The sequence below is a fragment of the Hemicordylus capensis genome, chromosome 4 (genome assembly GCF_027244095.1).
Source record: "Hemicordylus capensis ecotype Gifberg chromosome 4, rHemCap1.1.pri, whole genome shotgun sequence".
NCBI lineage: Eukaryota > Metazoa > Chordata > Lepidosauria > Squamata > Cordylidae > Hemicordylus > Hemicordylus capensis.
The window spans coordinates 251,850,476-251,878,042 of NC_069660.1; the positions used below are offsets into that span (position 1 = coordinate 251,850,476).

The 27,567-nt window shown below is 44.1% G+C and overlaps 1 protein-coding gene across 5 annotated transcripts in view; it reads right to left on the reverse strand.

Moving 5' to 3' along the window:
- Window positions 1–1,319: 1,319 nt before the first annotated feature.
- LOC128325119 (opsin-5-like) overlaps window positions 1,320–27,567 on the reverse strand; it is a 65,695-nt gene continuing 39,447 nt past the window's right edge. For all 5 annotated transcript variants that reach the window (XM_053250593.1, XM_053250592.1, XM_053250594.1 and 2 more), the window contains 3 exons: window positions 22,358–22,485; window positions 17,508–17,842; window positions 1,320–2,508 (listed from right to left, as the gene is read on the reverse strand). In XM_053250593.1, coding sequence (XP_053106568.1) covers window positions 1,891–2,508; window positions 17,508–17,842; window positions 22,358–22,485 — 1,081 coding nt within the window. In that variant the 3' untranslated portion in view covers window positions 1,320–1,890. The remainder of the gene's footprint in view (window positions 2,509–17,507; window positions 17,843–22,357; window positions 22,486–27,567) is intronic.

The window sequence follows — 27,567 nt, forward strand, 5'->3', positions numbered from 1 at the left end:
ACAACATTCCTGCAATGATTCTTGAACTGTACGTTCAGAAACAGTGGGAAACACTTGTTCTCTTGCAAGCTTGTCCTTGAAAGGACAGGCTGGGGCACTTACCCATCAGTATAATTGTCTGTAAGTGCAATATGGGGTTGTACTGGGGGTGGGGGGAGAGAGAAGATTTCCCACTCCTTATCCTGGAAAGAAGTATGCATTCTCAAGTGGAGATGTGGCCATAGCCTAATTTGAAAGTGGGAAGAACTGTCCATGGCTTCCTGAGGGAAAACACACACAGAATTTTAACAGTATGTACTTTGTGTTGTTAATATCAGTTCAATAACATTGGGTTTTCTGAAAAACCCTTCTAACCACCAACCTATGCCACACTTTTTGTCAGATATACAGAATATAAAATATAAATACCAATAATCAAAGGAAAACACTTTATAGAAAAGCCCCACTGGTATGAAGTGACTTGCTTCAATGAAGCATAGTATATTCTGAGACTCAAACTTAGAAGCAAATGGAGTACAGTAATCCATGATTTGTTCTGCATACACATATCTATATTGTGTGCATGGTAAAAGTCAAATATTTATGCCGCATTGCTTCATCCCCCAATGCACAATAAGGAAATAAAAATAACTATATAGAAAATAGGGTAGTGAGAAAGCTGCTTAGAAAAGTTTTACATTCATAAGTCTGGTGCACTTAAATTATTGTCTAGAGCATTTTATTTAACACTAGTATGTTTAAGCCCGTTACGGGCGCTAGCTTTTTTTTTTTTTTAACCTGTCTGTCTGTTTCTTTCTCTCTCTGTCTCTTCCTCTTTTTCTCTTTGTGTTTGTTTTCCTGCACTTCCCCCCCCCCTTCCCTCTCCCTTGTTTTGGTTTGTTGTTGTTGTTGGTCCTGGAGCCGCCGGCGCCTCTGACTTCCAGCGGCTCTCGCAGCCGCTTGCTAGCTTCCCAGTTCGTTTCGTTTTGAAAATGCCGCCCGTGGGTGCTTTGTTGCCGCTACCACCTCAGCCTTTCAGCGGCTGCCACAGTCGCTTCTCTGAATGCCGTCTGCGGGTGGTCTGGTCCCGCCACCCCCAATCCAGCCCGTGACAGTCGGGCGAAGTAAAAGCATATTTTGCAAAGAAGAAGAGAGGAGCTCGTGAACAGAGCTCCTCTCTGTGCTAAACCACTGCCCAAACTGCCGCTATGGACGCAAAGGACGCAATAGGCGTCCTTTGCGCCCAAAGCACCAGTTTGGGAAGAGGCTTAGCACAGAGAGGAGCTCTGTTCGCGAGCTCCTCTCTTCTTCTTTGCAAAATATGCTTTTACTTCGCCTGACTGTTGCGGGCTGCACCGGGTAAGGAGGGCTCGGGCAGCTGGGTGGGCGGGAGGGCGGTCGTCGGCTGTGGCGGCGGCCGCGGAGGCATTCTCATGGGCCATTTTGGCTCTTAATCATTTGCAGGGGGGGTGCGGGGAAGGAGAATTCGGGCAGCTGGGAGGGCGGGAGAGCGGTCGGCGGGAAACATGTGGGGCAAGGGCAAAGGCAATTTTGGGGCCAGGCAAGGGCCCCAAGGTCTCACAGCCGCAAGTCCTTGTTGCCGCCACCTCGGCCAGGCTTCACTTCTTTGAGGTGGCTGCTTCTGGCCGCCCAACATGGCCGCCTGTTCCCTTTTTTTGTTTCTGACGGCCAATTGTCCCCGCCGCCTCCTCCCCGGCTTCGCGGCGGCCGCTTCTGGCCTTTCCGCAGCTGGGCGAAGTGACCAAGATGGCTGCCTGGTGCCTGTCTCCGTTTCTGCATCAGCCTGTTCTGGGCATGCGCTCCACGCATGCCCAGAACAGCCGAGGGAGGCACGGACAGACGCTTGGTTGTCCACGGACGGACACTAAGCCTTTTATTAGAGAGGATACCCTAGAGGTTGCTTAATCTAGCGTCCGTAGGAATGGTTTCTAACATTACTTCCAAGTTATCCATTTCTGTGCTTTTTTCTCCTCGGACAACCACCTTTATAGATTTTTCAGAGGCATGTCTTGTATTTGACTGAGTGCTATTTTCCAAGCATATGCTTTCTGGAGGAATATGCTCCACAGGATTTAATCTCTCCTGGCAGCACTTCGGGTAGTTCTTAAAGCATTCAAAAGTATCGTTGCACTTTTCACAAGGAAAATAAGAACATCCTTCCACCGTCTGCACAGAGTTACTGCTAGACTCATTTCGTCCTTTAAATGATTTCAAGTTGACCTCAAGAGCTGACCTATAACTACAGTTCTGCACAGGTCTGAGACAAAAGCAAGTCTTGATGCACAATTGCTGGAGAACCGCAAAATCTTTGGCAATGATGCTTCGGAAATTGGGCTTAAGAACAAGGTACATAACTGGGTTATAGATTGTTGAAGACTTCGCAAATACAGCTGGCACAGCAAAGGCTAGTGGAGGAATCCTCTCTATTGATCCAAAGGCTGCCCACATAGCAATGACAGCATATGGGCTCCAGGCAGCAAAAAATCCAATGCATACAGCAATGCTTAGCTGGAAACAAAAAAATAAAAAATACTGTTAGTAAAACAAAAAAAATAGTGGGTCAGATCTATAGATTGCCTGCTCCTGCCTCCCATAACTACCTACATTTGATACATAAGAAAAAGGGGATGGTATTCAAGTTGTCAACTGATTTTTGATCATTAAATTATCAAGCTTTTAATCAAGCTCTAATAATTATGGTAATTTCCATGAGCATAATTTCATTAGCTCTTATTTTTAATAGTGCATATTTTAGACTGCTTTCTAAATTAGATAACTGAATTATATGAAACTACGGAAAATAAAATAAAATCCTTCATTCATTATATCTAGGAGTCAAAGGTTTAACAACTTCTTTAGTATTCCCCCCCTGCCTTTAATAATGAATGAAGGCTCAATTCTCTAATACTCAGCTCTCTTCCACAAGTTTCTTTGCCAACAGAACAACCAATACACCACCACAGACATATCTAGCTTCCTCCATTCACTAGGTTCGTGAATGGAGCAACGTGGGTCCTGACTCCCTATAACTCCCTATAGGACAGACTGAGATAGTATTGTGTGTCACTGCACTCTCTCCCACCCAGCAAAGGGAGGAAGGTTGAGAAAGGGCACTGGAAGAGCACTCAGGGTCACTACTCAGACTCCAGAGAGCACCCTCCAACAGGTGCTAACAGGGTCTGTCTGCACCTGAGGCAGGGCACCAAGTGCAGTTCCCCCCACCCCATCTTGCCCAGGGACACACAGCCTCTTGCCTCATCAAATGTCATCTCCCTCTTACCAGAAGCAGTGTCACGGCTACAAATTCTCACTGTAACCATACTGATACTGTGTCACAGCACACACAACAAAGGGCTTTTCAAACATTACTGCACAATGGGGACACTCATGAATGTTGCACAATTTTTGCTCCTTTACTTAAATTCCCAGAATACATTTGGAGCAATGTGCTTGTTCTGCAGCTCTTCAGCAGCCTTCTTTGAGGAAAAATCAGGGGTTAAGAACATAAGAACAGTCCTGCTGGATCAGGCCCAATGCCCATCCAGTCCAGCATCCTGTTTCACACGGTAGCCCACCAGATGCCTCTGGGAAACCTACAGGCAAGAGCTGAAGGCATGCCCTCTCTTCTGCTGTTGCTCCCCTGCAACTAGTATTTAAAGGCATCTTGCCTCTTAGTTTGGAGGTGGCCAATAGCCCTCAGACTAGTAGCCATTGAGAGACCTGTCCTCCATGAATTTATCTAAACCCTCCTTAAAGCCATCCAGGCTGGGGGCTGTCACCATATCTTGTAGCAGATAATACCATAGGTTGGTTAAGCATTGTGTGAAAAAGTACTTCCTTTTGTGTCAGTCCCAAATTTCATAGCAATCAGTTTCATGGGATGACCCCTGGTTCTAGTGATATGAGGGGAAACATTTTCTAACTTTCTCCACACCATGTATGATTTTATAGACCTCTATCATGTCTCCCCTCAGTCATCTTTTTTTTCTAAACTAAAAAGCTCCAAGTGTTGTCACCTTGCCTTGTAAAGAAGGTGCTCCAGGCCCCTGATAAGCTTGGTTGCCCTCTTCTGCACCTTCTCCAGTTCTATAATGTCCTTTCTGAGGTACAGTGACCAGAATTGTACACAATACTCCAAATGTGGCCACACCATACTTTTGTATAATATTAGCAGTTTTATTTTTAATCCCCTTCCTAATGATTCCAAGCATGGAATTGGCCTTTTTCACAGCTGCTGCACATTGAGTTGAAACTTTCAACAAGCTGTCTCCCATGACTCTCCAAGATCCTTGGAGGATTTACTGCCTCCAAGCCACACATCTTCTCCCTTCCCAGAAGCTCCCTGAATGCCTTTCACACCAACCTGACTCTGCTTGCCAAGGCTGCTCTGCCTCCTCTCCATCTGCTCTGTCCTCTGAAGGTCAGAGCTTTCACACCTGTCACTTTGCAGTTGTACAAAGAGAAGTATATGCAGCTGGGTGAAACATGGTATGCAGAATTGCTTCTAAAATAAGTACATACCTAACAAACTGGACATATACAAGTTTTCTGTAGCAAATATGCCCTAACTGATAAATCACTATAGAGGAACTTTCAAGGACTTTAGAATGATGATGATGATGATGATGATGATGATGATGATGATAATAATAATAATAATAATAATAATAATAAAATATAAGTGGAAAATCAGACATCACCAAGACATGGCAATGGCTTAAGAATGGCAACTTGAAGAAAGAAACAGAGGGTTTAATACTGGCTGCACAAGAACAGGCACTAAGAACAAATGCAATAAGAGCAAAAGTCGAAAAGTCAACAACAAACAGCAAGTGCCGCCTTTGTAAAAAAGCACATGAAACTGTGGACCACCTAATCAGCTGCTGTAAAAAGATCGCACAGACTACAAACAAAGGCATGACAAGGTAGCAGGGATGATACACTGGAACATTTGCAAAAAATACAAGCTACCTGTAGCCAAAAATTGGTGGGACAATAAAATTTTAAAAGTTGTAGAAAACGAAGATGCAAAAATATTTTGGGACTTCCGACTACAAACAGACAAACATCTGCCACACAATACACCAGATATAACTGTAGTCGAGAAGAAAGAAAAACAAGTTAAAATAATCGACATAGCAATACCAGGAGATAGCAGAATAGAAGAAAAAGAAATAGAAAAAATCACAAAATATAAAGATCTACCAACTGAAATTGAAAGGCTGTGGCAGAAAAAGACCCAAATAATCCCAGTGGTAACTGGCGCCCTAGGTGCAATTCCAAAACAACGTGAAGAGCACCTCAACACCATAGGGGCCATAGAAATCACCATCAGCCAGTTAGAAAAAGCAACTTTACTGGGAACAGCCTATATTCTGCAACGATATCTATAACAACAGCAACAACATTGACAATAAAATTCAGCCATCCCAGGACCTTGAGAAGGACTCGATGTCTGGATAAAACAAACCAGTCAATAACATCTGCCTGTGTAAATTAATAATAATAATAATAATAATAATAATAATAGATATAGCTAAATCACTTTCAGTGAGCTATGGAACCTTGCCCACAGACTCATCATGTGCAGCATTCAGAGGACTAGTCATTCAATTATATGTGTTTCTCAACGTTTTTGGAGTCATGGACCGGTACATTATTCATGCGCAGTTTCCTGGACCAGCAGTTAGTAAGGGGGTCACCCCCCTCATCCTCACCCCCAGGCACCTCCCAAAAAATAATTTCAGGCAGTTCTCTGGAACTCATTTCCAGGGAGCCCTCTTTTCTTGATAATGTTCATTACAAGGAAGTGAAATGGATGTTATCCAGCAGCAAGGACTGCCAGGAAATGAGCTCTGGAGAGCCCCCACCGACCCAATTTTTTTTGGGGGTGTGTGTGTAATTTTTATTAGTGATGTCGCACGGACTGGTACCCAATGCATCGCGGACCGGGACCGGTCCATGGACCAGTGGTTGAAAAACAAAGAGAAGGAGTCCATGAGGGACACCAGCATATTGATAAAGTGAAACTGAGACCCACAAACCAAGTTATATAAAGATAACAAAATAAAAGTATGACTAATGGTATCAAGAGCAGAGGAAATATGCAACAAGAGAACTGAAAACAGACGGCCTTGTTTAGGCAGAAGTTAAACTTGCCTGAGTAGAATGTGCCTGCTTCAAGACTTTAGAAACAAAAAACTGTAGAGAGATAATAGCTAGAAAGATCAAGGAAAGACTTTTTCATGAAAGGACTAATAGCTGACTTGGAGTCAAAAGAAAAACTTGACATCAAAGAAAGATTAATATGAATGAGAGGGAAGAACAGTAGTTGAAAAGAGATTTTTTAAAGGAGGAAGGGATTTGACCTAAAGAACAGGTGGTAGCTTTGGAGGAAAGACAGACAAGTATGAGTAAAATGTATTGAGCTGTACCTTCATGAAATGCACCTCTGTCATTGAGAGCTCCTTCTGCTCACAGATGGGAGTCTTGAGCTTACACAAGGATCATTTTATATGTATGGAAGGACCTTTGCACATGCATAAGTCTCCTTCCACAAGTGAGAAGGACTTCCAATGACAGAGTTACACTTTCCAGAGGGTTGAATACACTTTCCAGGATACAACTCACTGAAAATAAACAAAGACAAAGAAGATGATGGACCTAGGGTCAAACAAACCATTAAGAGATGGTAGAACGCAGGTCATCTAAAGCAGCAAAGTGCTTACATTTTAGTGAACATGTATGATTCTCGGACTGAATGGTTCACACTATACTGTTCCAACGAACCTAGTATCCTCTGCTGGGCAAGTACTGAGAGAGAGAGAAACAGACAGATTTCAGCACTAGCAAAAAGGAAAGATCTTAGCTAAATGATCTACCACAGCTTGGCCTGGCTGCTTCTGTAGATCGGAGGGTGGGGCAGCTACCTTCCATTTATTTATAAGACAGGAATATCCTTCTAGCTGTAGCTCTTTCCCAATCCTCACATGTTATTTCTGAAGTGTGTCCCTGGAGGGCTCAGGTGGAAACAGAATGCAGCAGAGGTAACTCTAGAACAACTAGTTTTGGGGAGCAAAAGGCGTGGCAAGGAATGTTATTAGGGGAGTGAGGATCTTGCTATACATTAAATACTTAAAGAGATATGGTAATGTATGATAGTTTATTTATCTTATTAATGAATTGAATACATCTTTTATGACAAGAAGTAAATCTTTCTACAACTTTCTTTAGATCAAGAGATTTTAAAATTCCTATAGAATTTTCCTATAAAAATATTCCGTAGAAAATACTGTCTCTTTGAATAAAGCCAAAGCTTCCAGTCTGCTTTCTAGGCCAGTTTGCTCTTCCTGTCCAAGATAGTATAGCAGGAAAAACCGGAGTGGGGAGAGGTCAGTACGTTGTTGACTACAACTCCCAGAATCCCCAGCTGTAGTGGTTTTTGCTTGCGGATTCTGGGAGTTGTAGTCAACAACATCTGGGAATCCCTGTTAGAGGGAACACTGGTCAGTACCAGGACAGCTAGAAATCTGAAGGGGAGATGACCCTGCAAGTCCAGTTCCTGGCCAAGATGAAAACTAAGGGGCTGGGCTGGCTCTCAGGAGACTAAAGGAGTATCCTACATACTGGCTGCACTGGCTTCAGTTGCTTATTCTGGGGTAGAGGAGTGAGTGAATAAGGTTTCTTTAAACAATGGATGCATTTGAAAATAATTAATTCAAGCTATAGGATCATAATATATTATAACTACATTGTCTGATACTTTGCTGTAAAGTTCCAGTCTGGTGGATTGGGGAGCAAGAAATATATTGGGGGCAACACCCACTACCTGTTGAAGTTACCCATGCAATGTGGAGACAAAAGCTGTAACAATAACAACAAATATTTATATACTGCTTTTCAACAAATGTTTCCAAAGAGGTTTACATAGAGAAAAAACAAAGTCTGTGAACAAACTATGCCCAAGTCTTGCTTACTGTCTTTACTGGAACAAGATACAAACATTGGCTTCATGTTCAATGTGTGTTTAACATAAGTATTTCAGTCTAATTTAATTTTAATTAGTTTTATATTTTTACATTCTATTTTAATATTTTTATTGTGTGATTTTTATAGTCTTATATTGTTTCAAATGTTTTGTAAAGAGTGTTGGGATTGTTTTAATGAAAGGCTGTATAATAAATAAATAAATAAACAAATAAATAAATAAATAAATAAGTTGCATTGTAGCTTGCCCCATCCCAAAAGTTCAAAAACACCACCAACACCAACACCAACACCAGAGAGGAAAGACAAAATTTAAACTATAAGAATAATGATACTTCCTGGCCACCATATGCCAGGCGAAACAGAAAAAAACCCTCACCTTTCAGAAAAATACTTGGGCTCAGCGTATAGTTTAGTATAACCTTGCCCTTTTTGAATGCATGTCCAAAGCTTCAAACAACTCAGTGAAGCTCAATAAAGATAAAAGCTAATAAAGGTAATTTCTCCCCAGCTATAAACTTGTTTTAAAATATCAAGGGAATATTTTCAAAGGCGACATATCTGCCCTGTTTGTTAACTACTGATCTCCATTATTTTACAGTGCTATTTTTAAAATGGACCATTCAATGCAATGTAACCTCCAAATTGGTGGTGGTCATTTTTTTACATTAGCACTTAAGGATATTGCTTGCAATTATAAGTAAAGGGGAGATATATAATCAATTTTCCTAGCAAATAACAAATTGCCTATACATCTTCATGCCTGCATCTTATCCGTTAGTAGAGCTTCAAGCTCTAACTGATTTAATCAACTAATGTTTTAATCACAGATCAACTCCTTACTACAGCTGATATGATTGAGATTGAAGGGCACACCACCATGTAGGTCTCAAATGTGTGTGGGTTCCCTACTCTATGTTAGAGTGGGTAGATACTTAAAACATTAAGGTTCCCTAAGAATCTGCCTAATTGTAAATAAAGGGACTGGTAGTAGCAACAACCAGGAAGTTTTTCACACCCGGCTTTTAGTTCGCATCTCTTCCGGAATGGAGGTGTGTGTCCGCCAAATTACCCCAAAGTCCCTGCGAGCTATCAGGGAGCACTTCACACACAATGAAGGTTTTTCATCGTATGGTAGAGTGTAGCCCGATTTATATCCGGGATTTTAAAAATCCACTTTTTGTGTTGGGTTTGTTTGTTTGGCAACTTCAGACTCGCAGTAAAGCCTCACAGTAAAGCCTGCTTTCTGGGAAAGCTCCTTGAGTTTGGTGCCAGTGTGAAAACTGCTTAACTACTCTTTATGAGTCACTCCAGAACAGTCCTAGGAATAGCAAACATATAAATCAACAAGAATAGTCTTTGGTACCATAATAAGAGTAATAGAAAGAGAAATAACACAGAAACTAGTATCTACTAGATAAAAGTAAAGTGTGCCGTCAAGTCGATTTCGACTCCTGGCACCCACAGAGCCCTGTGGTTTTCTTTTGGTAGAATACAGGAGGAGTTTACCATTGCCTCCTCCCGCACAGTGTGAGATGTTGCGTTTCAGCATCTTCCTATATCACTGCTGCCCAATATAGTAGCAGCGAGGATTCAAACCGGCAACCTTCTGCTTGCTAGTCAAGCATTTCCCCGCTGAGCCACGTCTACTAGGAATGCTTTAATAAAATTTCAAAGTATCAGCTTTGCACACGGGTGTGGGCAGTAGGGATATGCGTGGAACTGGCTGGCTCAGTTCGGTTCGAGTCCGTACCGGACTCAAACCTGACCAGACCAGTTCCGTCCAGTACCCCCCTCGAACCACCCCCAGTTCAGTTCGGTCCAGCGGGGGGGGGGGGCACAGACCTTATTTTAAAAAAAAGAAAAAGAAAAAAATTGTTTTTACATTATCCCCTTTGGGAAAGGTCCTTGAGGGGGTGGGAGGTGGGGTCTGCAGAGGTCCCCCCTCCCCACATCAGCCTCCGTTGTCACCCCCTCCGGCTGGTTCAGTTGGTTCAGGTTTCCATATTTTGGCACAGTGACCATTTTGAGCACTGCTGCACATGCACAAATGGCCTCTGTGAGGCTCTGGGTCATGCCAGGCCTCGCAGATGTCATTTGTGCATGCACGGAGGCATCCAAAATGACCGTCGCGCCAAACTACGGAGGCCCAAACAGGCTGAAGAACCAGTGACAACAGAGGCCGGTGGGGGGAGGGGGAACCTTTGTGGACACCCACCACCACCACCTAGAGGACCTTCCCCAAAGGGGATAAGGTTAAATTTTTTTTTTAAAGTTCATGAACCCCTCCCACCGAACTGTCAGGGGTGTGTGTTTCGGTCCGGGGCCAGACCGAAGAGGGGGTGGTTCACGCCAACCCTGAGCTGTTGAACCAAACTGGTTCATCGTCAAACCCGTTCTACGTCAGGCCAGTTTGCACACCCCTAGCGGACAGTGCTGAAGCTGCCCTCATCCTCTTGTGCAGTATGGAAGCTATGGTAATTGTTCTGCAATAAGTACTTTTTGAAAGCATTTATCCCCACAAATGTGAAAAACAAAAGCCTTTCAGATAATCTTGATACAGGTTTCTAAAATTTCTAAACTATGAAGTAGTCTGATCCTTCAGTATTTTTGCTATCATATTTCCAAAGCCTGCAACTCTATAACCATAATGGATATAAATAGAGTGCAGCCAATTACTGAAGTCAATAGCAAAATCTCCATTTAGTTTAATGGAGCTAAAGATTGCAATATTTTGGTTTGTTTGATTTTAACCCATTGTTGTGCATGCAAGTGCCATAGCGGTCAAACTGGGCTCCTCAACCCTTTACTATCCACTTTGGCTACTGGACTTGGACTTGGTGTCTCTTCTGGACCTTCTGACACAGCTGCCCCTTTCCTGATGAGTCAGTGTCAGATCAATGCTGGTGGTCTGGATCATGAAGTGATGTGGTGCTGCTGGCCCTGCTGTACATGTATTTCAGGAGTGGGAGAGAATCCTCCACCTATTGTCATGGCCACCTCTCAGTAGTTTCCACTACTATTTTGGCTCCCCCTTTCCCCCTTCTGCACCAATGGACCCCGTAGAGCTGCAAAGGCAAGTTGCTAAATACCTCCTCTCTCAGAAGAGGGAGTGGGAGGAAGGAGAGAAAAAGCCTCTTTCCCTCCACCATCCTTTTCTGAGAATGGAAAGCATGTGGTAGGTTGCTTTGATGGAAACAAGCTGCCTGTGATCTAGCTGGAAGATTTTCACATGGGATTTTTGAAGCCCTTTAATTCACATCTCCTCCGGAATGGAGGGGGTGCGTTCACATATAGGCTAGATTTGCCCCAAAGGGAGCAATTCACTCACAATTTGGGTTTTTCACAGCTCGTTAGAGTGTAGCCCGGTTTATATCTGGAGTTAAAAAATCCACTATTTGAGGTGGTTTTTGGGGACAACTTGAAGTTTGCAGTAAAGCTTCTCCATAAACGTGCGGTAAAACTTGCTGTGCGTAAAAGTCCCTGGTTTCTCTAATCCACCATTGTATGTGAGGCTGGAGGAGAACTGAAAAGTGGAAATCAGAGTAGGTAGTGGGGTTCTGCCCTCTCTTCCAGGCTATTGGAGCTAAGGTTCTTCTCTTCCAGAATATTTGGTAGTAATTTGAGCTACTGCTATTGACTCAGAGCTAGTCCCACACTAATAGTCAGAAGGAACTTGCTCCCATTGCTTCACAGACAGGGGCATATCTAGGGTAGGGCAGGCAGGGCACATGCCCCGGGCGCCACTTGAAGGGGGCGCCATTTCTAAAAAAAAAAAAAAAAAATTAAAAATGGATGACTGCTGAAAACAAAATGGCCACCATGCATGCTCAAATGGCCTCTGCGAGGCCCTAGGCCATGCCAGGCCTCACAGAGGCCATTTGAGCTTGTGCAGCAGCCATTTTGTTTTCAGTGGCCATTTAAAAAAAAAATTAAATGGCCACCGCACATGCTCAAATAGTCCCTGTGAGGCCCTAGGCCTTGCCAGGCCACACAGAGGCCATTTCAGCATGTGTGGTGGCCTCCAAAATGGCCATCATGCCAATCTTTGCAGGTCCAAACAGGCCCAGAAATCAGCCTAGGACGGGATGTGGCAGTGAATTAAGAGGCTGGCAGGGGGAGGGGGAACCTTTTCAGCCCCCCCCAGCCTTTAGGAAGCCCCCCAAAGGGGCTACAGGTAACTTTTTTTAATGAGCCCCAGCATACTGAAATTTGTAATTTTCCAGCATTTTTTAGTCTGGCTACATCCACTGCCAAATAGTTTTTGAAATATTAAAAGATTAAAGAGCTTGAATTGTATTTTTGAGCTGATATTATGGTAAAATTATCTGAAAGATGGGTGTCATATGTTTGGACAGGGGGCGCAATTTCAGTGCTTGCCCTAGGCGCTATTTTCCCTAGATACGCCTCTGTTCACAGAAACAATCTGCACACAGCCAAGTTTCATTGAGCAAGTTGGAAGACTGCAAGCCAGAAACAATGTAGTCTCAGATGGTTAATATAAAATTGTGTTTAGTCATTAAACAGAATTTCTGCAGGCATTAATCATCAGGACAACAAACTCTGCATCTACAATGTGCCTTGATGATATATTGTACTCACACTGCCGGCAAACAACCTATGGTGTTGCGTGGATTGTAGCTGCAAGGAACTACAATACCCCAAACACACAACGATATACAAGCCACATTAACTGATGTGAATTGATCTCAGTTGGACTAGAGCGGGGGCTGGGCAAATTGTTTGTGAATTGTCCTGAGGCAATTTGATACATTTCCACTAAGAATTTAACTTGAGCATTTAGGCTCAGAATCCTGGCAGAAGAGTTCATTTGTATCTCCACACCACCATCAAAGCAGAGTTATGCTTGCTGCATTTAGCATGTGTGCAAGGGGAAGAATGTTTAGGACTGATCTAAAGAGCAACACACCACTGCCTTTTATCTAGTTCAGTCCTTCTATGCTTTTTGTTGTCACTCTGTGGTTTTTATTCCCCTTTGAAACCCACTTGATTACAAAGAAAAACAAGTCACAGGCAGCTACGATGCTTTTTGCACTTACCAACTGTATCGCCTTTTGAAAAACTTTTGAATAGCATGTCTCCTGAAGCAAGGGAGTAATAGTCTACTCTGAATGTTCTTCTAAGCTGTATTTCATAGTGCCATTTTGCCCACCCTCATAGACCCAGACAGATGCAGGTCATCTGGCCTCTTGTAAGCCATTCTTGAAACCATTAACAGTTAACTGTCTTTGTTCAAATATTAGTGAAGGTGGCTATAAAACAGCTAATAAAATGGTACACTATATCGTGATAAATGATTTGCTCTAGCTTTTGGCCTGTCATTGGGATGATCCAAGATCCACTTAAGGCCCTGTGGAAATGCAGGTTTAGCTGAGTTGGGTTCCTGAGTGATCCAATGAAATTTTATTACACTATGAACCTCCCTAGTGATAAACAAAAGTGAGAAGAGAAATAAAAGGAACTAGAATCATAGAATGTTACTGTAGACTTGGAATCAACCTTCAAAGTCTCCAGTTCCCTGCTCACTGCAGGAAACAGATAAGAACATCCCTCACAAATGGTCACCTAGCCTCTGCTTGAAAAACTCTATGGAAGAACAGCTCAACATTTATTTATTATTACATTTATATGCCATCCTATCCAAATGGCTCTGGGCGCTGCACAGCAGCAAAAATAAAACCCGTGAATCAGTCCTTTAAAAGCAATCATTACAAAATAATGTAAAAACAGTTTAAAACCATTAACAATTAAAACATTTAAAACAGTTTAAATCCCCTGGAAGGCCAGGCCAAACAGATAGGTTTTAAGAGCTCTACTGAAGGCCAACAATGAACTCAAGCTACGGATTATTGCTGGGAGTAGATTCCACAGCCCAGGGGCAGCTACAGAGAAGGCCCGCCTCCGAGTCGCCCCAGATGTACCGGTGGTAACTGGAGACAAACCTCTTCAGATGACCTTAATGTGCAGTGGGGATCATGCAGAAGGCGGTGCTCTAAGGTAACCTGGACCTAAACCATTCAGGGCGTTAAAGGTAATAACCAACATTGCATGAGACAAACAGCTCTTACATTTAGGAAATGCTTCCTAATATCTAGATAGAAATGGAAGACAGAATCAATAGAATTTGATGAACTTAAAATAAAAAGACAAGGACATTTAACAACTGAGCTGAACTAACCCCAACTAATCAGATTTCAAAGCAAATTCAACTGATTTCAATGAACATTTTTTTAAGCAAGCCAGAACACTTTCCAGACTAGCTGCTCAACAGCAGCAAAATGCCTTCGTTCAGGCAAGCTGCATTTGAAACGTAAACAGCAGGGGGAGCAGTCTCATGGAAACTAACAATCCGAAAAAACAGGAACTTCCTTACATCGGATATATGACATCCTAGCTCTATATCACAGTGATTAAATTTGAAACAAGGTATTGGAAATGTGAACGGCACCCTGCTGTCCACATAGGGACTGTGGTGTCACAACACAGAAAGTGTGGAAGCACACTTCTGAGATATGACGTGACCCCATTGCTGGATCTAATCTGGAATCTCCCGTGTTTAAGAGTACAACCCTAAACTCAAAACCCGATAGCATCTCACATACACACAAAACCACCTCAATTCATATTGACAGTCTAACAAAGCAAAGCTTGAGGAGAACAGGAGGATGACGACTCAGGTGATAAACTAACTTCCTCCCCTGGCTTTGGAGGCTGGCGTTTTTGGGGGTGCTCTAGTCATTCTGTAGTTCAAGAATGGCTAGGAGCCCACCTCGTCCCCTGGGAGTCTGACAAGAACATAAGGGTTCCCTATTCTCCGCTTTTCTGCAAAAAACGTAGACTTTCCCCATCCATTTTCCCAGCACTTCTGCAAGAGGGAAATAGCCCACAATTTACCTAGCTTAAAATAGGCTTGGATCCAGCAGCCTGATCGGGAAGAAGGTGGAAGTTGCAACTAGCCACAGAATAGAAAAACTGTGTGATATTCAAATCAGAAAAATGGTGTGTGTGTGTGTGTGTGTGTGTGTGTGTGTGTGTGTGAGAGAGAGAGAGAGAGAGAGAGAGAGAGAGAGAGAGAGAGAGAGAGAGAGAGAGAGAGAGAGAGAGAGAGAATTTATAACAATAATCTACCCTGCACTACTGTCACCAGTTTTCTGTCTCTGCCACACTGCAAAGGTTTGGTAAAAGGTTGCCCCTGCCCCATCCCCTCTAGTTTCTGGGTCTAAAGGTAAAAACAAAACAAAAACCCCAATTCTATTGCACACATATTCCATTTCCTATCTGTCGCTGTGACAGATACTAAGGTAGTAAGAGCATATGGCCTGTGATAGTGTGTATTGGATGGAGAACACCAGCTACCTTCATAGTATTACAACCCTTTCAAAAGTGAGTTCTGCCATAAATGAACCAAGTAAGCACACAAATACGGTGCCTTGGATAAGTTTCACCTCCCTTGTTCAATATAGAAGCAGGCAACAGGCAGACTGGACAGTAAACTTTATGTCTGGCTTATCAAATGCACTAGTCAATCAGAATCACAGCATGACTATTCAATGCATCTTTTAAAAACAATTGGGTTCAAAGTAAAAAGGGAGTTGCATTGATTTTTTTAAAAAAAATTCTAAAATATAACTATTTTAGAAGGCAAGAAAACTTGAGCAAATCTACTTGGGATGCACAGGCAATAAAAACCCAAGTACAACTAAGCTAAATTGAAGAGAATAATTTGTAGCACATTGACCACTTATTTCAAAAGACAAGCCATTTCTCAGTATGGTAAGACTGCACAGCACAGGGATGGTAATACATTGCAAATGCAACACTGTGAATTCTTACAACAGTTTTTTTTTTTTTTTAAGCACCACACAAGTTAAAGGCAGGCACTTTCCAAGTTTGAAATCCCACAAAACTTATAATCAGATTGCTTTACAAATATGCAGATAAAGGTAGAGCTCTGTATAGAGAATTAAACAGCATGTGCCCCACCCTTCAGTTTTGCCAGCTTACAAGGTATTAAACCAACATTGTCTTTTTAAGGGATGTTTTGTCCAATTACTTTTGTGCCATTTATATCTGTTTTTTAAATGCCCGGGTCCCTTGCCAACAACTTTGCATTCTTCTGACTCCCTAGATCAGGGAAAAATCTAGACTTGGGTCTTGGAGAGGCCATTTGAGCATGTGCGGTGACCATTTTTGTTTTCAGAAGCCTTTTAAAAAAAAATTTAAAAATGGCCACCGCACATGCTCAAATGGTCCCTGCGAGATCCTATGCCTTGCCAGGCCTTGCAGAAGCCTTTTGAGCATGTGTTGTGACCTCCAAAATGGCCAACGCACTGATCTTTGTAGGCCCAAACAGGCCTGAAAATCAGCCCGGGACGGGCTGCGGCAGTGATCTAAAAGGCCAGTGAGGGGAGGGGGAAACCTCTGCAGAAACCACCACCCCCAGAGCCTATATTATTATTATTATTATTATTTACATTTATATCTCGCTCTTCCTCCAAGGAGCCCAGAGCAGTGTACTACATACTTGAGTTTTTCTTTCACAACAACCCTGTGAAGTAGGTTAGGCTGAGAGAGAAGTGACTGGCCCAGAGTAACCCAAAGGGGCTACAGGTAAAAAGATTTTTAAAAAATCCACAAGTTGGGGAGGGGGTAGGGGGCAGCATGGCACTGGCACCCCCCCCAAGTGGTGCCAAGGGCACATGCCCTGGCTGCCCCACCCTAGTTTCGCCTATGCACAACAGGGAGTCGGCAGCTGAGGTGCATAAGCCAACATTGCTGACATTTCCAATCCTTGATCAAACAATATATAGCCAATTAAAAGAAGCAAAATTTGAAGTGGAAGAAAACTTTAAAATTTTACTTTGGTCAATATGACTTTTTTTTTTTAAGGCCATCTTCCCATGATACTTGCTGGGTGACTCTGGGCCAGTCACTTCTTTCTCAGCCTAACCTACTTCACAGGGTTGTTGTGAGGAGAAACTTAAGTATGTAGTACCCCGCTTTGGGCTCCTTGGAGGAAGAGCGGAATATAAAATGTAAAAATAAAAAGACCATCTAAAAACTTTTCAAGGTAAATAATCTGCATATTTTATAAATCTCTTTTAAAAAATTAAACCTGGCCATAGCTCGTCTCTGTATTAATTAACTGTCTTCAGCAGGGCTACACAATTTCAGCCCTCCTGCAGATGTTGCACTACAACTTCAGGCTATTGGCCCCTGTGGCAGGGGATGATGGGACCTGCAGTCTAGCTCAAGCTGGAGGGCGAAAGTTGTGCAGCCCTGGTCTACAATAATGACTAATAAATATACAATAATCACAACACTTAACATTAAACAATTTGGTAGAAAGTGAACCTGCACACTGTATCTGGGAAACATAAAAATAACATAGCTTATAACATTTTATTTTTCCACTCCACATCTTCCCTAGCCTTTGAATGCTGTTTGCATATACATATAAAGAACATAGCTGAAAAACAAGAACGCAAACTTTCAAATACCTTGGCTGTGATAGCCTGCACACTGCTCATCCTGGTGGGTCCCAAGACATGTTGTTCCACTGCTTTTCTGGATTCTTTCACGGTAATCAGAATAAGAGTGTAGGAGGTAACAATTACGCCACAGGGGATTATAAAACAGAAAACAAAGAGGACTACAGTATAAGACATGGCTGTCCTGTTTATGTTTGATGAGCGCCAGTCAATGCAACATGCTGTACCATAAGGCTCGGCTCCATATTCTCCCCAGTGAGCAAGTGGGGAAAAGGCAAAAATGGCTGCATAGACCCAGGTGCAGGCTATCAAGATCCACCAGTGTTCTCGCCTAAATCTATTCCCTGAAATACAAAATATCCACATTTTCAATAATTAGTGAATTTTTGCTTCTAACAGTGCAATTGGTTTTATATATACTGACCTATCCCTTGTATAGAGCAAATCTTGTGATACAGTATATGGAAACAATTTACAGTGTCTTCATCAAGGGCGATGCATTCCCAAACTTTGATTTGTCTCTTAGGGCGTTCGCAGCTACGAGAGTTTTGCTGACCAGAGATGCAGATCTGCTTCCAGGGAATCCCTGGAGCCCCCTTTCTAAGCAAGAGATTACTTCATCTGGTTCTTGAGCCTGGCTGACATTTTGTCTTTCTTCCTCCCTGAATCTGCGTCAAGTCCTTGCTGCTCTTTGCCCTCCTATATTAATTCTTCACCTGTATCTGCATCCTGTTTCATCTTGTTCAGACTGATAGATATTTTGGCTTGTCCCGCACTCTCAACAGACTCTGTGGCTCCTGATTCAGTACATCTCCAAACTGGCTTTTGCCTCAATCTTTATAAGTTGCTGGTGTGTGTGTGTGTGTGTGTGTGTGTGTGTGTGTGTGTGTGTGTGTGTGTGTGTGGTGGCGGTGGTGGGAGACAGACTCTTAGACATCAGGTTCTGGCATCTTACCTCCTGCAGCACCAGTGCCCTGTTTCTATTGCAAGCCTGGTAGCCTGAACTCTGGATTTTGAGGAAGCCATCTAGGCTAACTGCCAGTCTGCTTGAGCACTCAGTCAGCTAGCACCAAGTGCCAAGCCTGGAGCACAACACCCTAGCCTTAGGTCTTGCGCCTCTGTCTTGAGCAATTCACCTCTGCCTAAACTCCTGCTCCCTTTCCCTAAGTGCTGCTTTCAATCTTAACTCTTGCCTGGTTTTGACTATGCACCTGCCTCTGGTCCCTCTGCTCTTGGTTTACTACTCTGGAGTTTGTCTCCCACCTGTTGTGGAACATGCACATGCTCTCCTAGACTGAGAGCCAGTTCCTCCAGGACTTGGCTGCCTGGAGTCTGACTTCTGCTAAAATCTGTCACATTCTCACAGTGGACTTCTTGGCAGGGACCTCAGAAGTGTTTTGAGGGGGGGCTCATGGTGGTCACTGAACATTGCCTACTTTTAAGGCATACAATTACGTCTGCTTAATAAGTGGGCAAATAATAATGTGATATGCTTCCATAAGAATATAAGAAGAGCTCTGTTGGATCAGCCCAAAATTCCATCTAGTCCAACATCTTGCTTCCCACAATGGCCAGCCAGATGCCACTAGGAAGCTGAAAAATGACACATACAGGCAATCGCTGTCTCCTGCTGTTACTTCTCAGCAACTGATATTCAAAAGTTTTGGGCGGTATAAAAATATGTAAAATAAATAAATAAAAGGCAGGAACACCTAGCAGTTGGCTGCTGGGTTCTAGAGAATGGGCCACACCACTCCCTCTCCTTTATTAGCCTTGAGTATAATACTATTCTTTTTATCACCTCTAGGGATCTTAGTCCCCACCGCCGCCACAAGCTAGTTTTAGGGTGGTCCTCTAAAGGGCCACCCTCGTCCACCCCTCTTCTGGGGTCGACCAAAAGCGGACCCTGCCAGCAGCCAACTGGCCCACACTGGAACTTATTCCTATTTCTGTATTTTGATCCTGAACTGAAATCATGAACAGCTGTAGGCAGTGGATAGTCAACACCTATGACTCAGCTCATGACAACAGTTTAAGTAGTACTTATCCTTCAAATATAAAATGAAGCAGGATGAAGCAGCGCCTCTAAGTCAGCAATTGCTCACTAGGGATGGAGAAGAGAAGATCAATCATCCTCTGCTTTAGCAAAGATACTATGCTTCCTCCACCACCACACCCCCAAAGTTTTGGTTTACTGGGATTGCTGTATGGGATTTTAACTATGTTGTTGCTATATGGGATTTTAACTATGATTTTAACAACTTGAGGCTAACACATAAAAGAGAGTGAAGCTCTTCTTGTGATCAGTGAGAAGAACTTCTGGTGAGTCTGCGGAGAGAGCGGGCTTAGCCTGCTCTCTCCGCAGACAAGCAGCCTCCAAGCTCTGGGCGGCCAGATCAGCTGCCCACACAACTGCCGGCTCTATCACAGAGCTGGTGGAAGCTGCAGGGATCAGGGGCCACCCAGCCCCTGGAAGTTCTAGGATGCCCCACCCAAGACATTCTGGAGAGACCACTGAGGCCTGGAGGCTGGCTGCAGCCTCCCGGTTGGGGGTCTACTCATGTGTCACCACAGCAGCACATGAGTAAAAAAATGAGGTTAATGGAGCACTACCTCCATTAACCTCATTTAAAGGGGGGGATTAGGTGGGCTAGCCACCTTGGAACCACCGGGCGACCCCAGTGGTTCCAATCACCAGTAGAAAGCGGGCTAGGTTCCCTTAGTCCGCTTTCTACTGATCATGGGAATAGCTTCATCGACTCTAATCCCAGCCTTCTTGATTCTGAAAACAATTGCTTCATCTGCTTGCAATAATGAACTCTCATTCTGGAGCCTCACATATCTCAATTTTTGCCCAGAACTCTTGTACTCTGAGGGGCTGGGAGGAAAAGGAGAAATCCTAACCTTAGCCAGCTCCTACACCTTATCCTCCTATTTTTTCACAGCAACATCATAACTTGCTTCATCTCATAAAAGTGGCTTGGTAGAGCATAGCTGCCATGTTCCTCAGTAGTGAGCGCAGACATATCTGTTGCCTTTCATATCTAATGCAAAAGAACTGTCGGGATGACATGTTCCCTGGTTGCTTGGGTGGCTCTGTGGGGTCTGGAGAAGGGCATAGCATCCCTCCTCTGAGGCTTTCGTTCCCTTCAGGGGGCAGTAAGGATGAGAAGGACCCAGGCTGGTTAAATTCCAGTGTGGTTGAGAGAGCAAGGCAGGGAGAGCTGCAGGAAATAGCTCTAGGGAGACAGCTAGGTTAGGTATGGCAGGAAACAGGAAGCAAGGTCATGAAGGGGGCGGGGCTGGAAGTAGGCTTTAAGCCCTGTCAGCTCTGCACTGGGGTATTTAAAGACAAGGCAGCTGATGATGAGGAGCTGCTTCTGAGTATGAGAGCTAGGAGTTCTCCAGGAGAGGGAACTGGCTGAATGCAGCAAGCCAGGAGGAGGATGACTCAGTTGATAAACTAACTTCCTTCCCTGGCTGTTCCTGAGGCTGACCTTTTTTGGGGTGCTCTAGTCATTCTGTAGTTCAAGAATGGCTAGGAGCCCACCTTGTCCCCTGGGAGTCTGACAAGAACATAAGGGTTCCCTATTCTCCACTTTTCTGCAAAAAACAGACTTTCCCCATCCATTTCCCCAGCAATGCTGCAAGAGGGAAATAGCCCACAATTTACCTAGTAAACCCAGAAGAGGGGAAGCTCTCCCTGCCCCCCAAACTCCAGTACTGCAGAGAGATGGACATAGGAACTCTTGCCCCTGTTGGGGCAACAACTGCACTGGAAAACAAAAATCCCCACCTTCTCTCCAACGATGCAGCACAACCTCCCACACACTTTTTCTTGAGACTCATGAACCAGTTGGTACCACAGTTAGTATTGCTCTGAGCAAGTCTGAATTCTTGCAAATGAGACTGCAGAAGATCTCATACTCATTTGGAGCCCCCAAGCTCTTGTACATATACAGTTGTCCCTTGTCAATTGCGGGTTTTCCAATTGCGGATTTGAGTATCTGTGACTGGGGAAATTGCCACTACCTTTGCCAACCATGACCCAAGTATCTGTGGTTTTGTGCCTTTAAAAAAGGGGGGGCAGTTTTGGGGGGAATTTCTGAGGTCAGGAGGTCATTTCCAGGATCCAGGGGGTCATATCTGGGGCCAGGGGGGATTTTTTCTATGTTTTCTTTATTTTTATATACTTTCACAGTTGCGATTCCCCTAACCCTCTGTTTCCCATTGATTTCAATGCCTTGTCAACTGCAAATTCACGAACCACGAGGATTTCCAGGAACAAAACCCTTACGGTTGGCGAGGGACAACTGTATAAGAATTACTGTATTCATGGCAACACTGGAATGAATAATCCAGATCTTTAAGGAGAGTTCTATATAATTTTATCCTTGTTTGTAGATATAAATGTGCTTTCGAAATGATTTGTGATGTAATAAAGCAAGGCATAATGGAATAATTGACAAAACCCACTAGACAAATCTCAACATCTCATAGGAACACAGTAAATTACAGAGGGTTTTAAGTACTGAAGTTCCCTTTCCATCCTCACCGAGGACAGATAACAAGCAGAATATAAATCTGTTCATGTACCAAATAGAGTAATGAACCCTGAACTACACCAACTTAGCCAAATTTGGTTTCTGTTTATTTCTGAGTTGTGTATGAAGACTTAAAAGGGCTCTGAGTCTGTAAGAATCAAATCTAACTTCTATATTGGTGTATTCTAAGCTACCTGCCTAGTAGTAACAGACAGTGACAGAGTTTCTGTAAAACTCTCCAGGATAAATCCTGTGACTGCATGCTGCATATTTAAGTGTGTGTGCATAAATCAGCTAGAGAGAGAAAATATTTACCATAAACTGGGAAACAAATTTTTAGACAGCACACAGTACTCAGTAATGTTAGTGTAGACAGACTGCAGATTCCAAAAAATACTCCACAAAATGCATAGAACAAGCAAACTCGTTGACCAAATAACCACCTGCAGGGGGGGAAAGAAACAGCAATTAACATCCAAATCGATTTTCTGCCTAGCAATATCTGCTTGGTAATCACTCGTCTTGAAAAAATAACTACCTGCAGTTGGGTGGAGAAAAAGCTTATTTGAATATTTCATCGTATTAAGACAAACTACTGTTCTCTAGATGTCTCATGAGTTACAGAGGCAACTGCTGGCCTCATATTTATATTTTATGTATCACACACAGCTATTTTTGACATATTTCTTCCTAGGCTGGACTTTAGCATAATTTGGTACTAGACCCATTTCAGACCGGCTTTCAGGCAGGCTATGGGATAGAGAGTGCCTTGGCCGGCCTGATGGATGATCTCCAATTGGGAATTGACAGAGGGAGTGTGACTTTGTTGGTTCTTTTGGACCTCTCAATGGCTTTCGATACTATTGACTACAGTATCCTTCTTGAGCGCCTGAGGGGGTTGTGGGTGGGAGGCACTGTGTTGCAGTGGTTCCGTTCCTACCTCTTGGGCAGATTCCAGATAGTGTCACTTGGAGACTGTTGTTTTTCAAAATCTGAACTTTTGTATGGTGTCCCTCAGGGCTCCATATTGTCCCCAATGTTGTTTAACATCTACATGAAACCACTGAGAGAGATCATCAGGAGTTTTGGTGCAGGGTGTTATCAATATGCTGATGACATCCACATCTATTTCTCCATGTCAGCATCATCAGGAGAAGGCATAACCTCCATAAATGCCTGCCTGGAAGCAGTAATGTGCTGGATGAGAGAAAACAAACTGAGATTGAATCCAGATAAGACTGAGGTATTTATTGTGTAGGGTTGGAACTTGGGAGATGAGTTTGATCTGCCTGTTACAGATAGGGTCACACTTCCCCAGAAGGAACAGGTATGCAGTCAGGAGGTGCTTCTGGATCTAAGCCTCTCCCTGGTGTCCCAGGTTGAGGCAGTGGCCAGAGGTGCTGTCTATCAGCTTTGGCTGATGCACCAGCCGTATAAATTTATTGAGATAACCTCAGAATGGTGGTACATCTGCTGGTAAACTCCAGACTTGACTACTACAATGTGCTCTATGTGGGACTGCCTGCAGTCTGGAAACTGCAGTTGGTCCAGAATGCAGCAGCCAGGTTGGTCTCTGGGTCATCTCAGAGAGACCATATTACCCCAGTATTGAAAGAGCTACACTGGCTGCCAATAAGTTTCTGGACTTATCAGATGCTGGTTATAACCTATAAAGCCCTAAACACCTTAGGCCCTGAGAATGTAAGAGAATGTCTTCTTTGCAATGAACCCCACCGCCCATTGAGATAATCAGGAGAGGTCCGTCTGCAGTTGCCGCCGGCTCATCTGGTGGCTACTCAGGGACAGCCTTCTCCGTTGCTTCCCCCAGGCTTTGGAATGTGCTCCCTGCTGAAATAAGAACTACCTCAGCTCTGATAATTTTTTAAAAGGTAGTCAAGACACATTTGTTCACCCAGGCTTTTAATTAGATACTGTTTTAATAGTTTTTAACATTGTTTTAAATTGTTATAATGTTTTAATCTTTTTGTTTTGTTGTAATTTTTATTATTTTATTGTAAACTGCTCAGAGACCCAAGTTTTGGGCGGTATAAAAATATGTCAAATATAAATAAATAATTTAGCATGCTAACCAGAATGTTTAAATTATCTCAAGTATTCCCTGTCTTAATAGATAAGATTTGTTAGACTCATGACAGCTATAGTAAGAACAATAGTATTCAGCTACTCTCTAAATAAGTTAAAACAACTACTTGTTAATTGTACTCTCTTCATATTGAGCATTAGCAAATAAGAACTCTAACCTTTGCTCTTGCCTCTAAAATAATTTTAGGCTGCATGACTAATAATGGTGGCCAACATAATGGACAGCCTTCCATCCACAATAGGGACCCACTGGGACTGCTGTAGCTCCTACACTGTCAGGGCTGTTCTTCAGACATAAATGATAAGCAACAACATCAGTGCTACAGACATGACGGTAAGCCAGTTTCATTCTGATTTCAGCTTCCTGAACGATATGAAGTCAAAACACATTGGTGCTTAAGGATCCACACTGCTTCCTGGCTGCCTACCATAGACTCTACTGTGCTCCTCAATTTGACAGCACTAAGCAGAGGAAATAGGTATTTCCATCTGACACTGCTTCATTAACTTAGTGTGGCTACCTTGTGCAAACTCTTCATTAACTCCAAGTCTTCAAAACCTGTGTCTCCAAAAGAAGCTCTTAATACTGATCTTCAAATATTGTTCATGTGAACACAGAAGGGAACAATAAAGAATTTTTCAAAAAGCACACCTTTACAACAGCTTAAATCCCAATGACACAGGTTACAATCTAGTGTTGTAATAAACTCTCACCTCAATGGCTGCCTTTGGATGTAACATGTAACAAGTCTGTGCCCCTCTCCCCCGCTCTCCTGTCTGCATTCGGACAAAACTGAGAGCTCCTTCTCTGCAGTCTCACTGACTACAGAGAAGAGGAGGAACTGGCTGTGTGGGCTTCTGTCTTTCATAAAGGACAGCCTGCACAGACAATAGCAGCTGAAGCGAGGGAGGAGCTTCCTCCCTCAAGTCCAGTTGGAAAACAGGAAGACTGCAGTACCAGTATTCAGACGTAACACAGGCACTGCGAAAGCAGAGATCCAGCAAGCGGACCTCACTACAAACTGAAGGTACAATTCTCAGTCCAGGGAGGGAAACAACAGGTCCATTTTTTGCCGAAACTGTGGTTGCCCGCATTCAGACTGCAGTTTCCAAAATGGAGGTGAAGGGACCTCTGGTTTCATGTTACATGTGAATGCAGCCATTGAATCAATCAGAATCCCTTGGAGGATATGATGGAAGTTCTACATAAATGGGGTAACGAGACAGTTTGAGAGGACTGAGTGTCCACTGATGAACTAAAATTCTAGAATGTCTTGAAACTGCAAGCACAGAACAGCCTGCAGGACTGCACAGATACAATGAATTCTTAAGTAAGCTTCTAGGCGACCTTTATGGGATTATAGCTGTGACATACCATTCTGGCATTCTCTCTATATATTTTTTATTATATTGGCTGGGGATTTTTAAATAAATCAAAGTTTTATTTTGTGTCTTACACTAGATAACTGTTGATATGCCTACATATCATCTGAAAATCTATTATATTAATTCTCGTAGACGTGCCTCTGTGGAGATGCGTCCCGGCAACCCAGCGGATTGGCTGGGCAGCGAACGCGCTGGATTGGCTGGGCAAGGGAAGTGGAGGAAAGGAAAAGAAGGAAAGTGGGCAAGCGGAGAGGAGAACTGAACGGACTGGGGTGGGGGAGGGGGGAAGCTGTGGGGAGAGAAAGCGGTGGAGTGGCTGCTTCGGAAGACTCTCACTAGAGGGAGGGCCAGCTTGGCTCCCAAGGAGGTGGTGGCAACGGCCAGCTGGGAAAACACAAGCAGCCTAGAAAGCTGGGCGGAAGCATGAATAAGAGAGAGAGAAAGAGGGGGAAATGGAGGAGGGCGCGGACTGGGTTGCAGAAGGCTGGGGGGGAGGGCGCGGACTGGGTTGCAGAAGGCTGGGGGGAGGGCGCGGACTGGGTTGCAGAAGGCTGGGGGGGAGGGCGCGGACTGGGTTGCAGAAGGCTGGGGGGAGGGCGCGGACTGGGTTGCAGAAGGCTGGGGGGAGGGCGCGGACTGGGTTGCAGAAGGCTGGGGGGGAGGGCGCGGACTGGGTTGCAGAAGGCTGGGGGGGAGGGCGCGGACTGGGTTGCAGAAGGCTGGGGGGGAGAACGGACTGGGGCTGAAGGCAGGGGGGAGTGTACTGCGGAGGCAAGCGGTTGGCTGCGGAGCCGGTACTTGGCCCAGCAGCGGGCCTGGCCCGCCCGCGGAGGCCAGGCGGCAGTGGGCCCGGCTTGCCCATGGAAGCCAGGCGGCGGCAGGCCACAGAGGCCAGTTTGCCCATGGAGGCAAGACGCCCGTGGGAGGGCAGGGTGGGAAGGATCCGGGCGGCGAAACGTCCCTGTTCGCCACCTGGGAGGAGGACAGCGGTGGCGGTGGGGCCCTTTGCGGCCACCCGCCACCCGGTAAGGCCTGTGGCAGCAGAGATAAAGAACTCAGTGCGGGGAGGGGGAGGGCAAGAGAGAGTGGGGGTGGGGCAGGAGGGAGGGCAGGAGAGACAGAGCGAGCAAGCGAGGCACGCGGGGGAGAGACAGAGCGAGCGAGGCGCGCGGGGTAGAGACAGAGTGAGCGAGCAAGGCGCGCGGGGGAGGACCAGCCAAACAAATTCTCCCAAATAACCCCCCAAAAGAAGTGAACTACCTGGGTTCAGCTAGTGTCTAAGTAATTCTGCAACGAGTAAGGCACATTGGCTGTGTTTCTGAGGGCCATTCAGAAGAGCACTTAGGGCTTTCTCCCAAGTTTTCACTGGCAAGGGCTCATTCACATAAGACAACACCCACAACACATTTTACTACAAACTTATTCTATGAACAAGATAGTGAAGAGTTGCAGCTGAGACAACCAATCGTTTCAGGTGTAGTTTTCTTAGCTGCTCATCCATAAACCTCTTTGCAACTATTGAATGTATACCAGGTGGAAACAGTGACTTTTCCTTTCTCATTTATCATTAACTTTTACTACTTCTGTTATGCACTTATGTGCACATAACTTATGTTATTTTATGTTTCTTTCGAGTCTCAGATGAAGCATCTCCCCATGAAAGATCCAGGTGAATTATCTAACTGCTATAGTGAAGAGTGATGCAAATAACTTATTAACATCTCAACAATGTCTTACGCTTAATTAATTATTCCTTGGTGACTCAACAAATTAACCTGACTACTGCTAAGATATGTAGAATTTCCCGACACTTGTAAGTTCACTTCTTATAAATTGCCTACCAGTTACCCTAGAGATGCATATTCAGATCCTGATGTAAAGTATCTCCCCTTTCTTCAGTTGAATTCTGCCATGACTTCATCTAAAAAATTTCTGCTTGTCATGCTATGGTTAAAGGTGCAGAAAAGGTTGGCCAACCAGAACCCCACGTGAACTGCACTTAAAATAAAATATGATGTCTGTGTGTGTTTACCCCC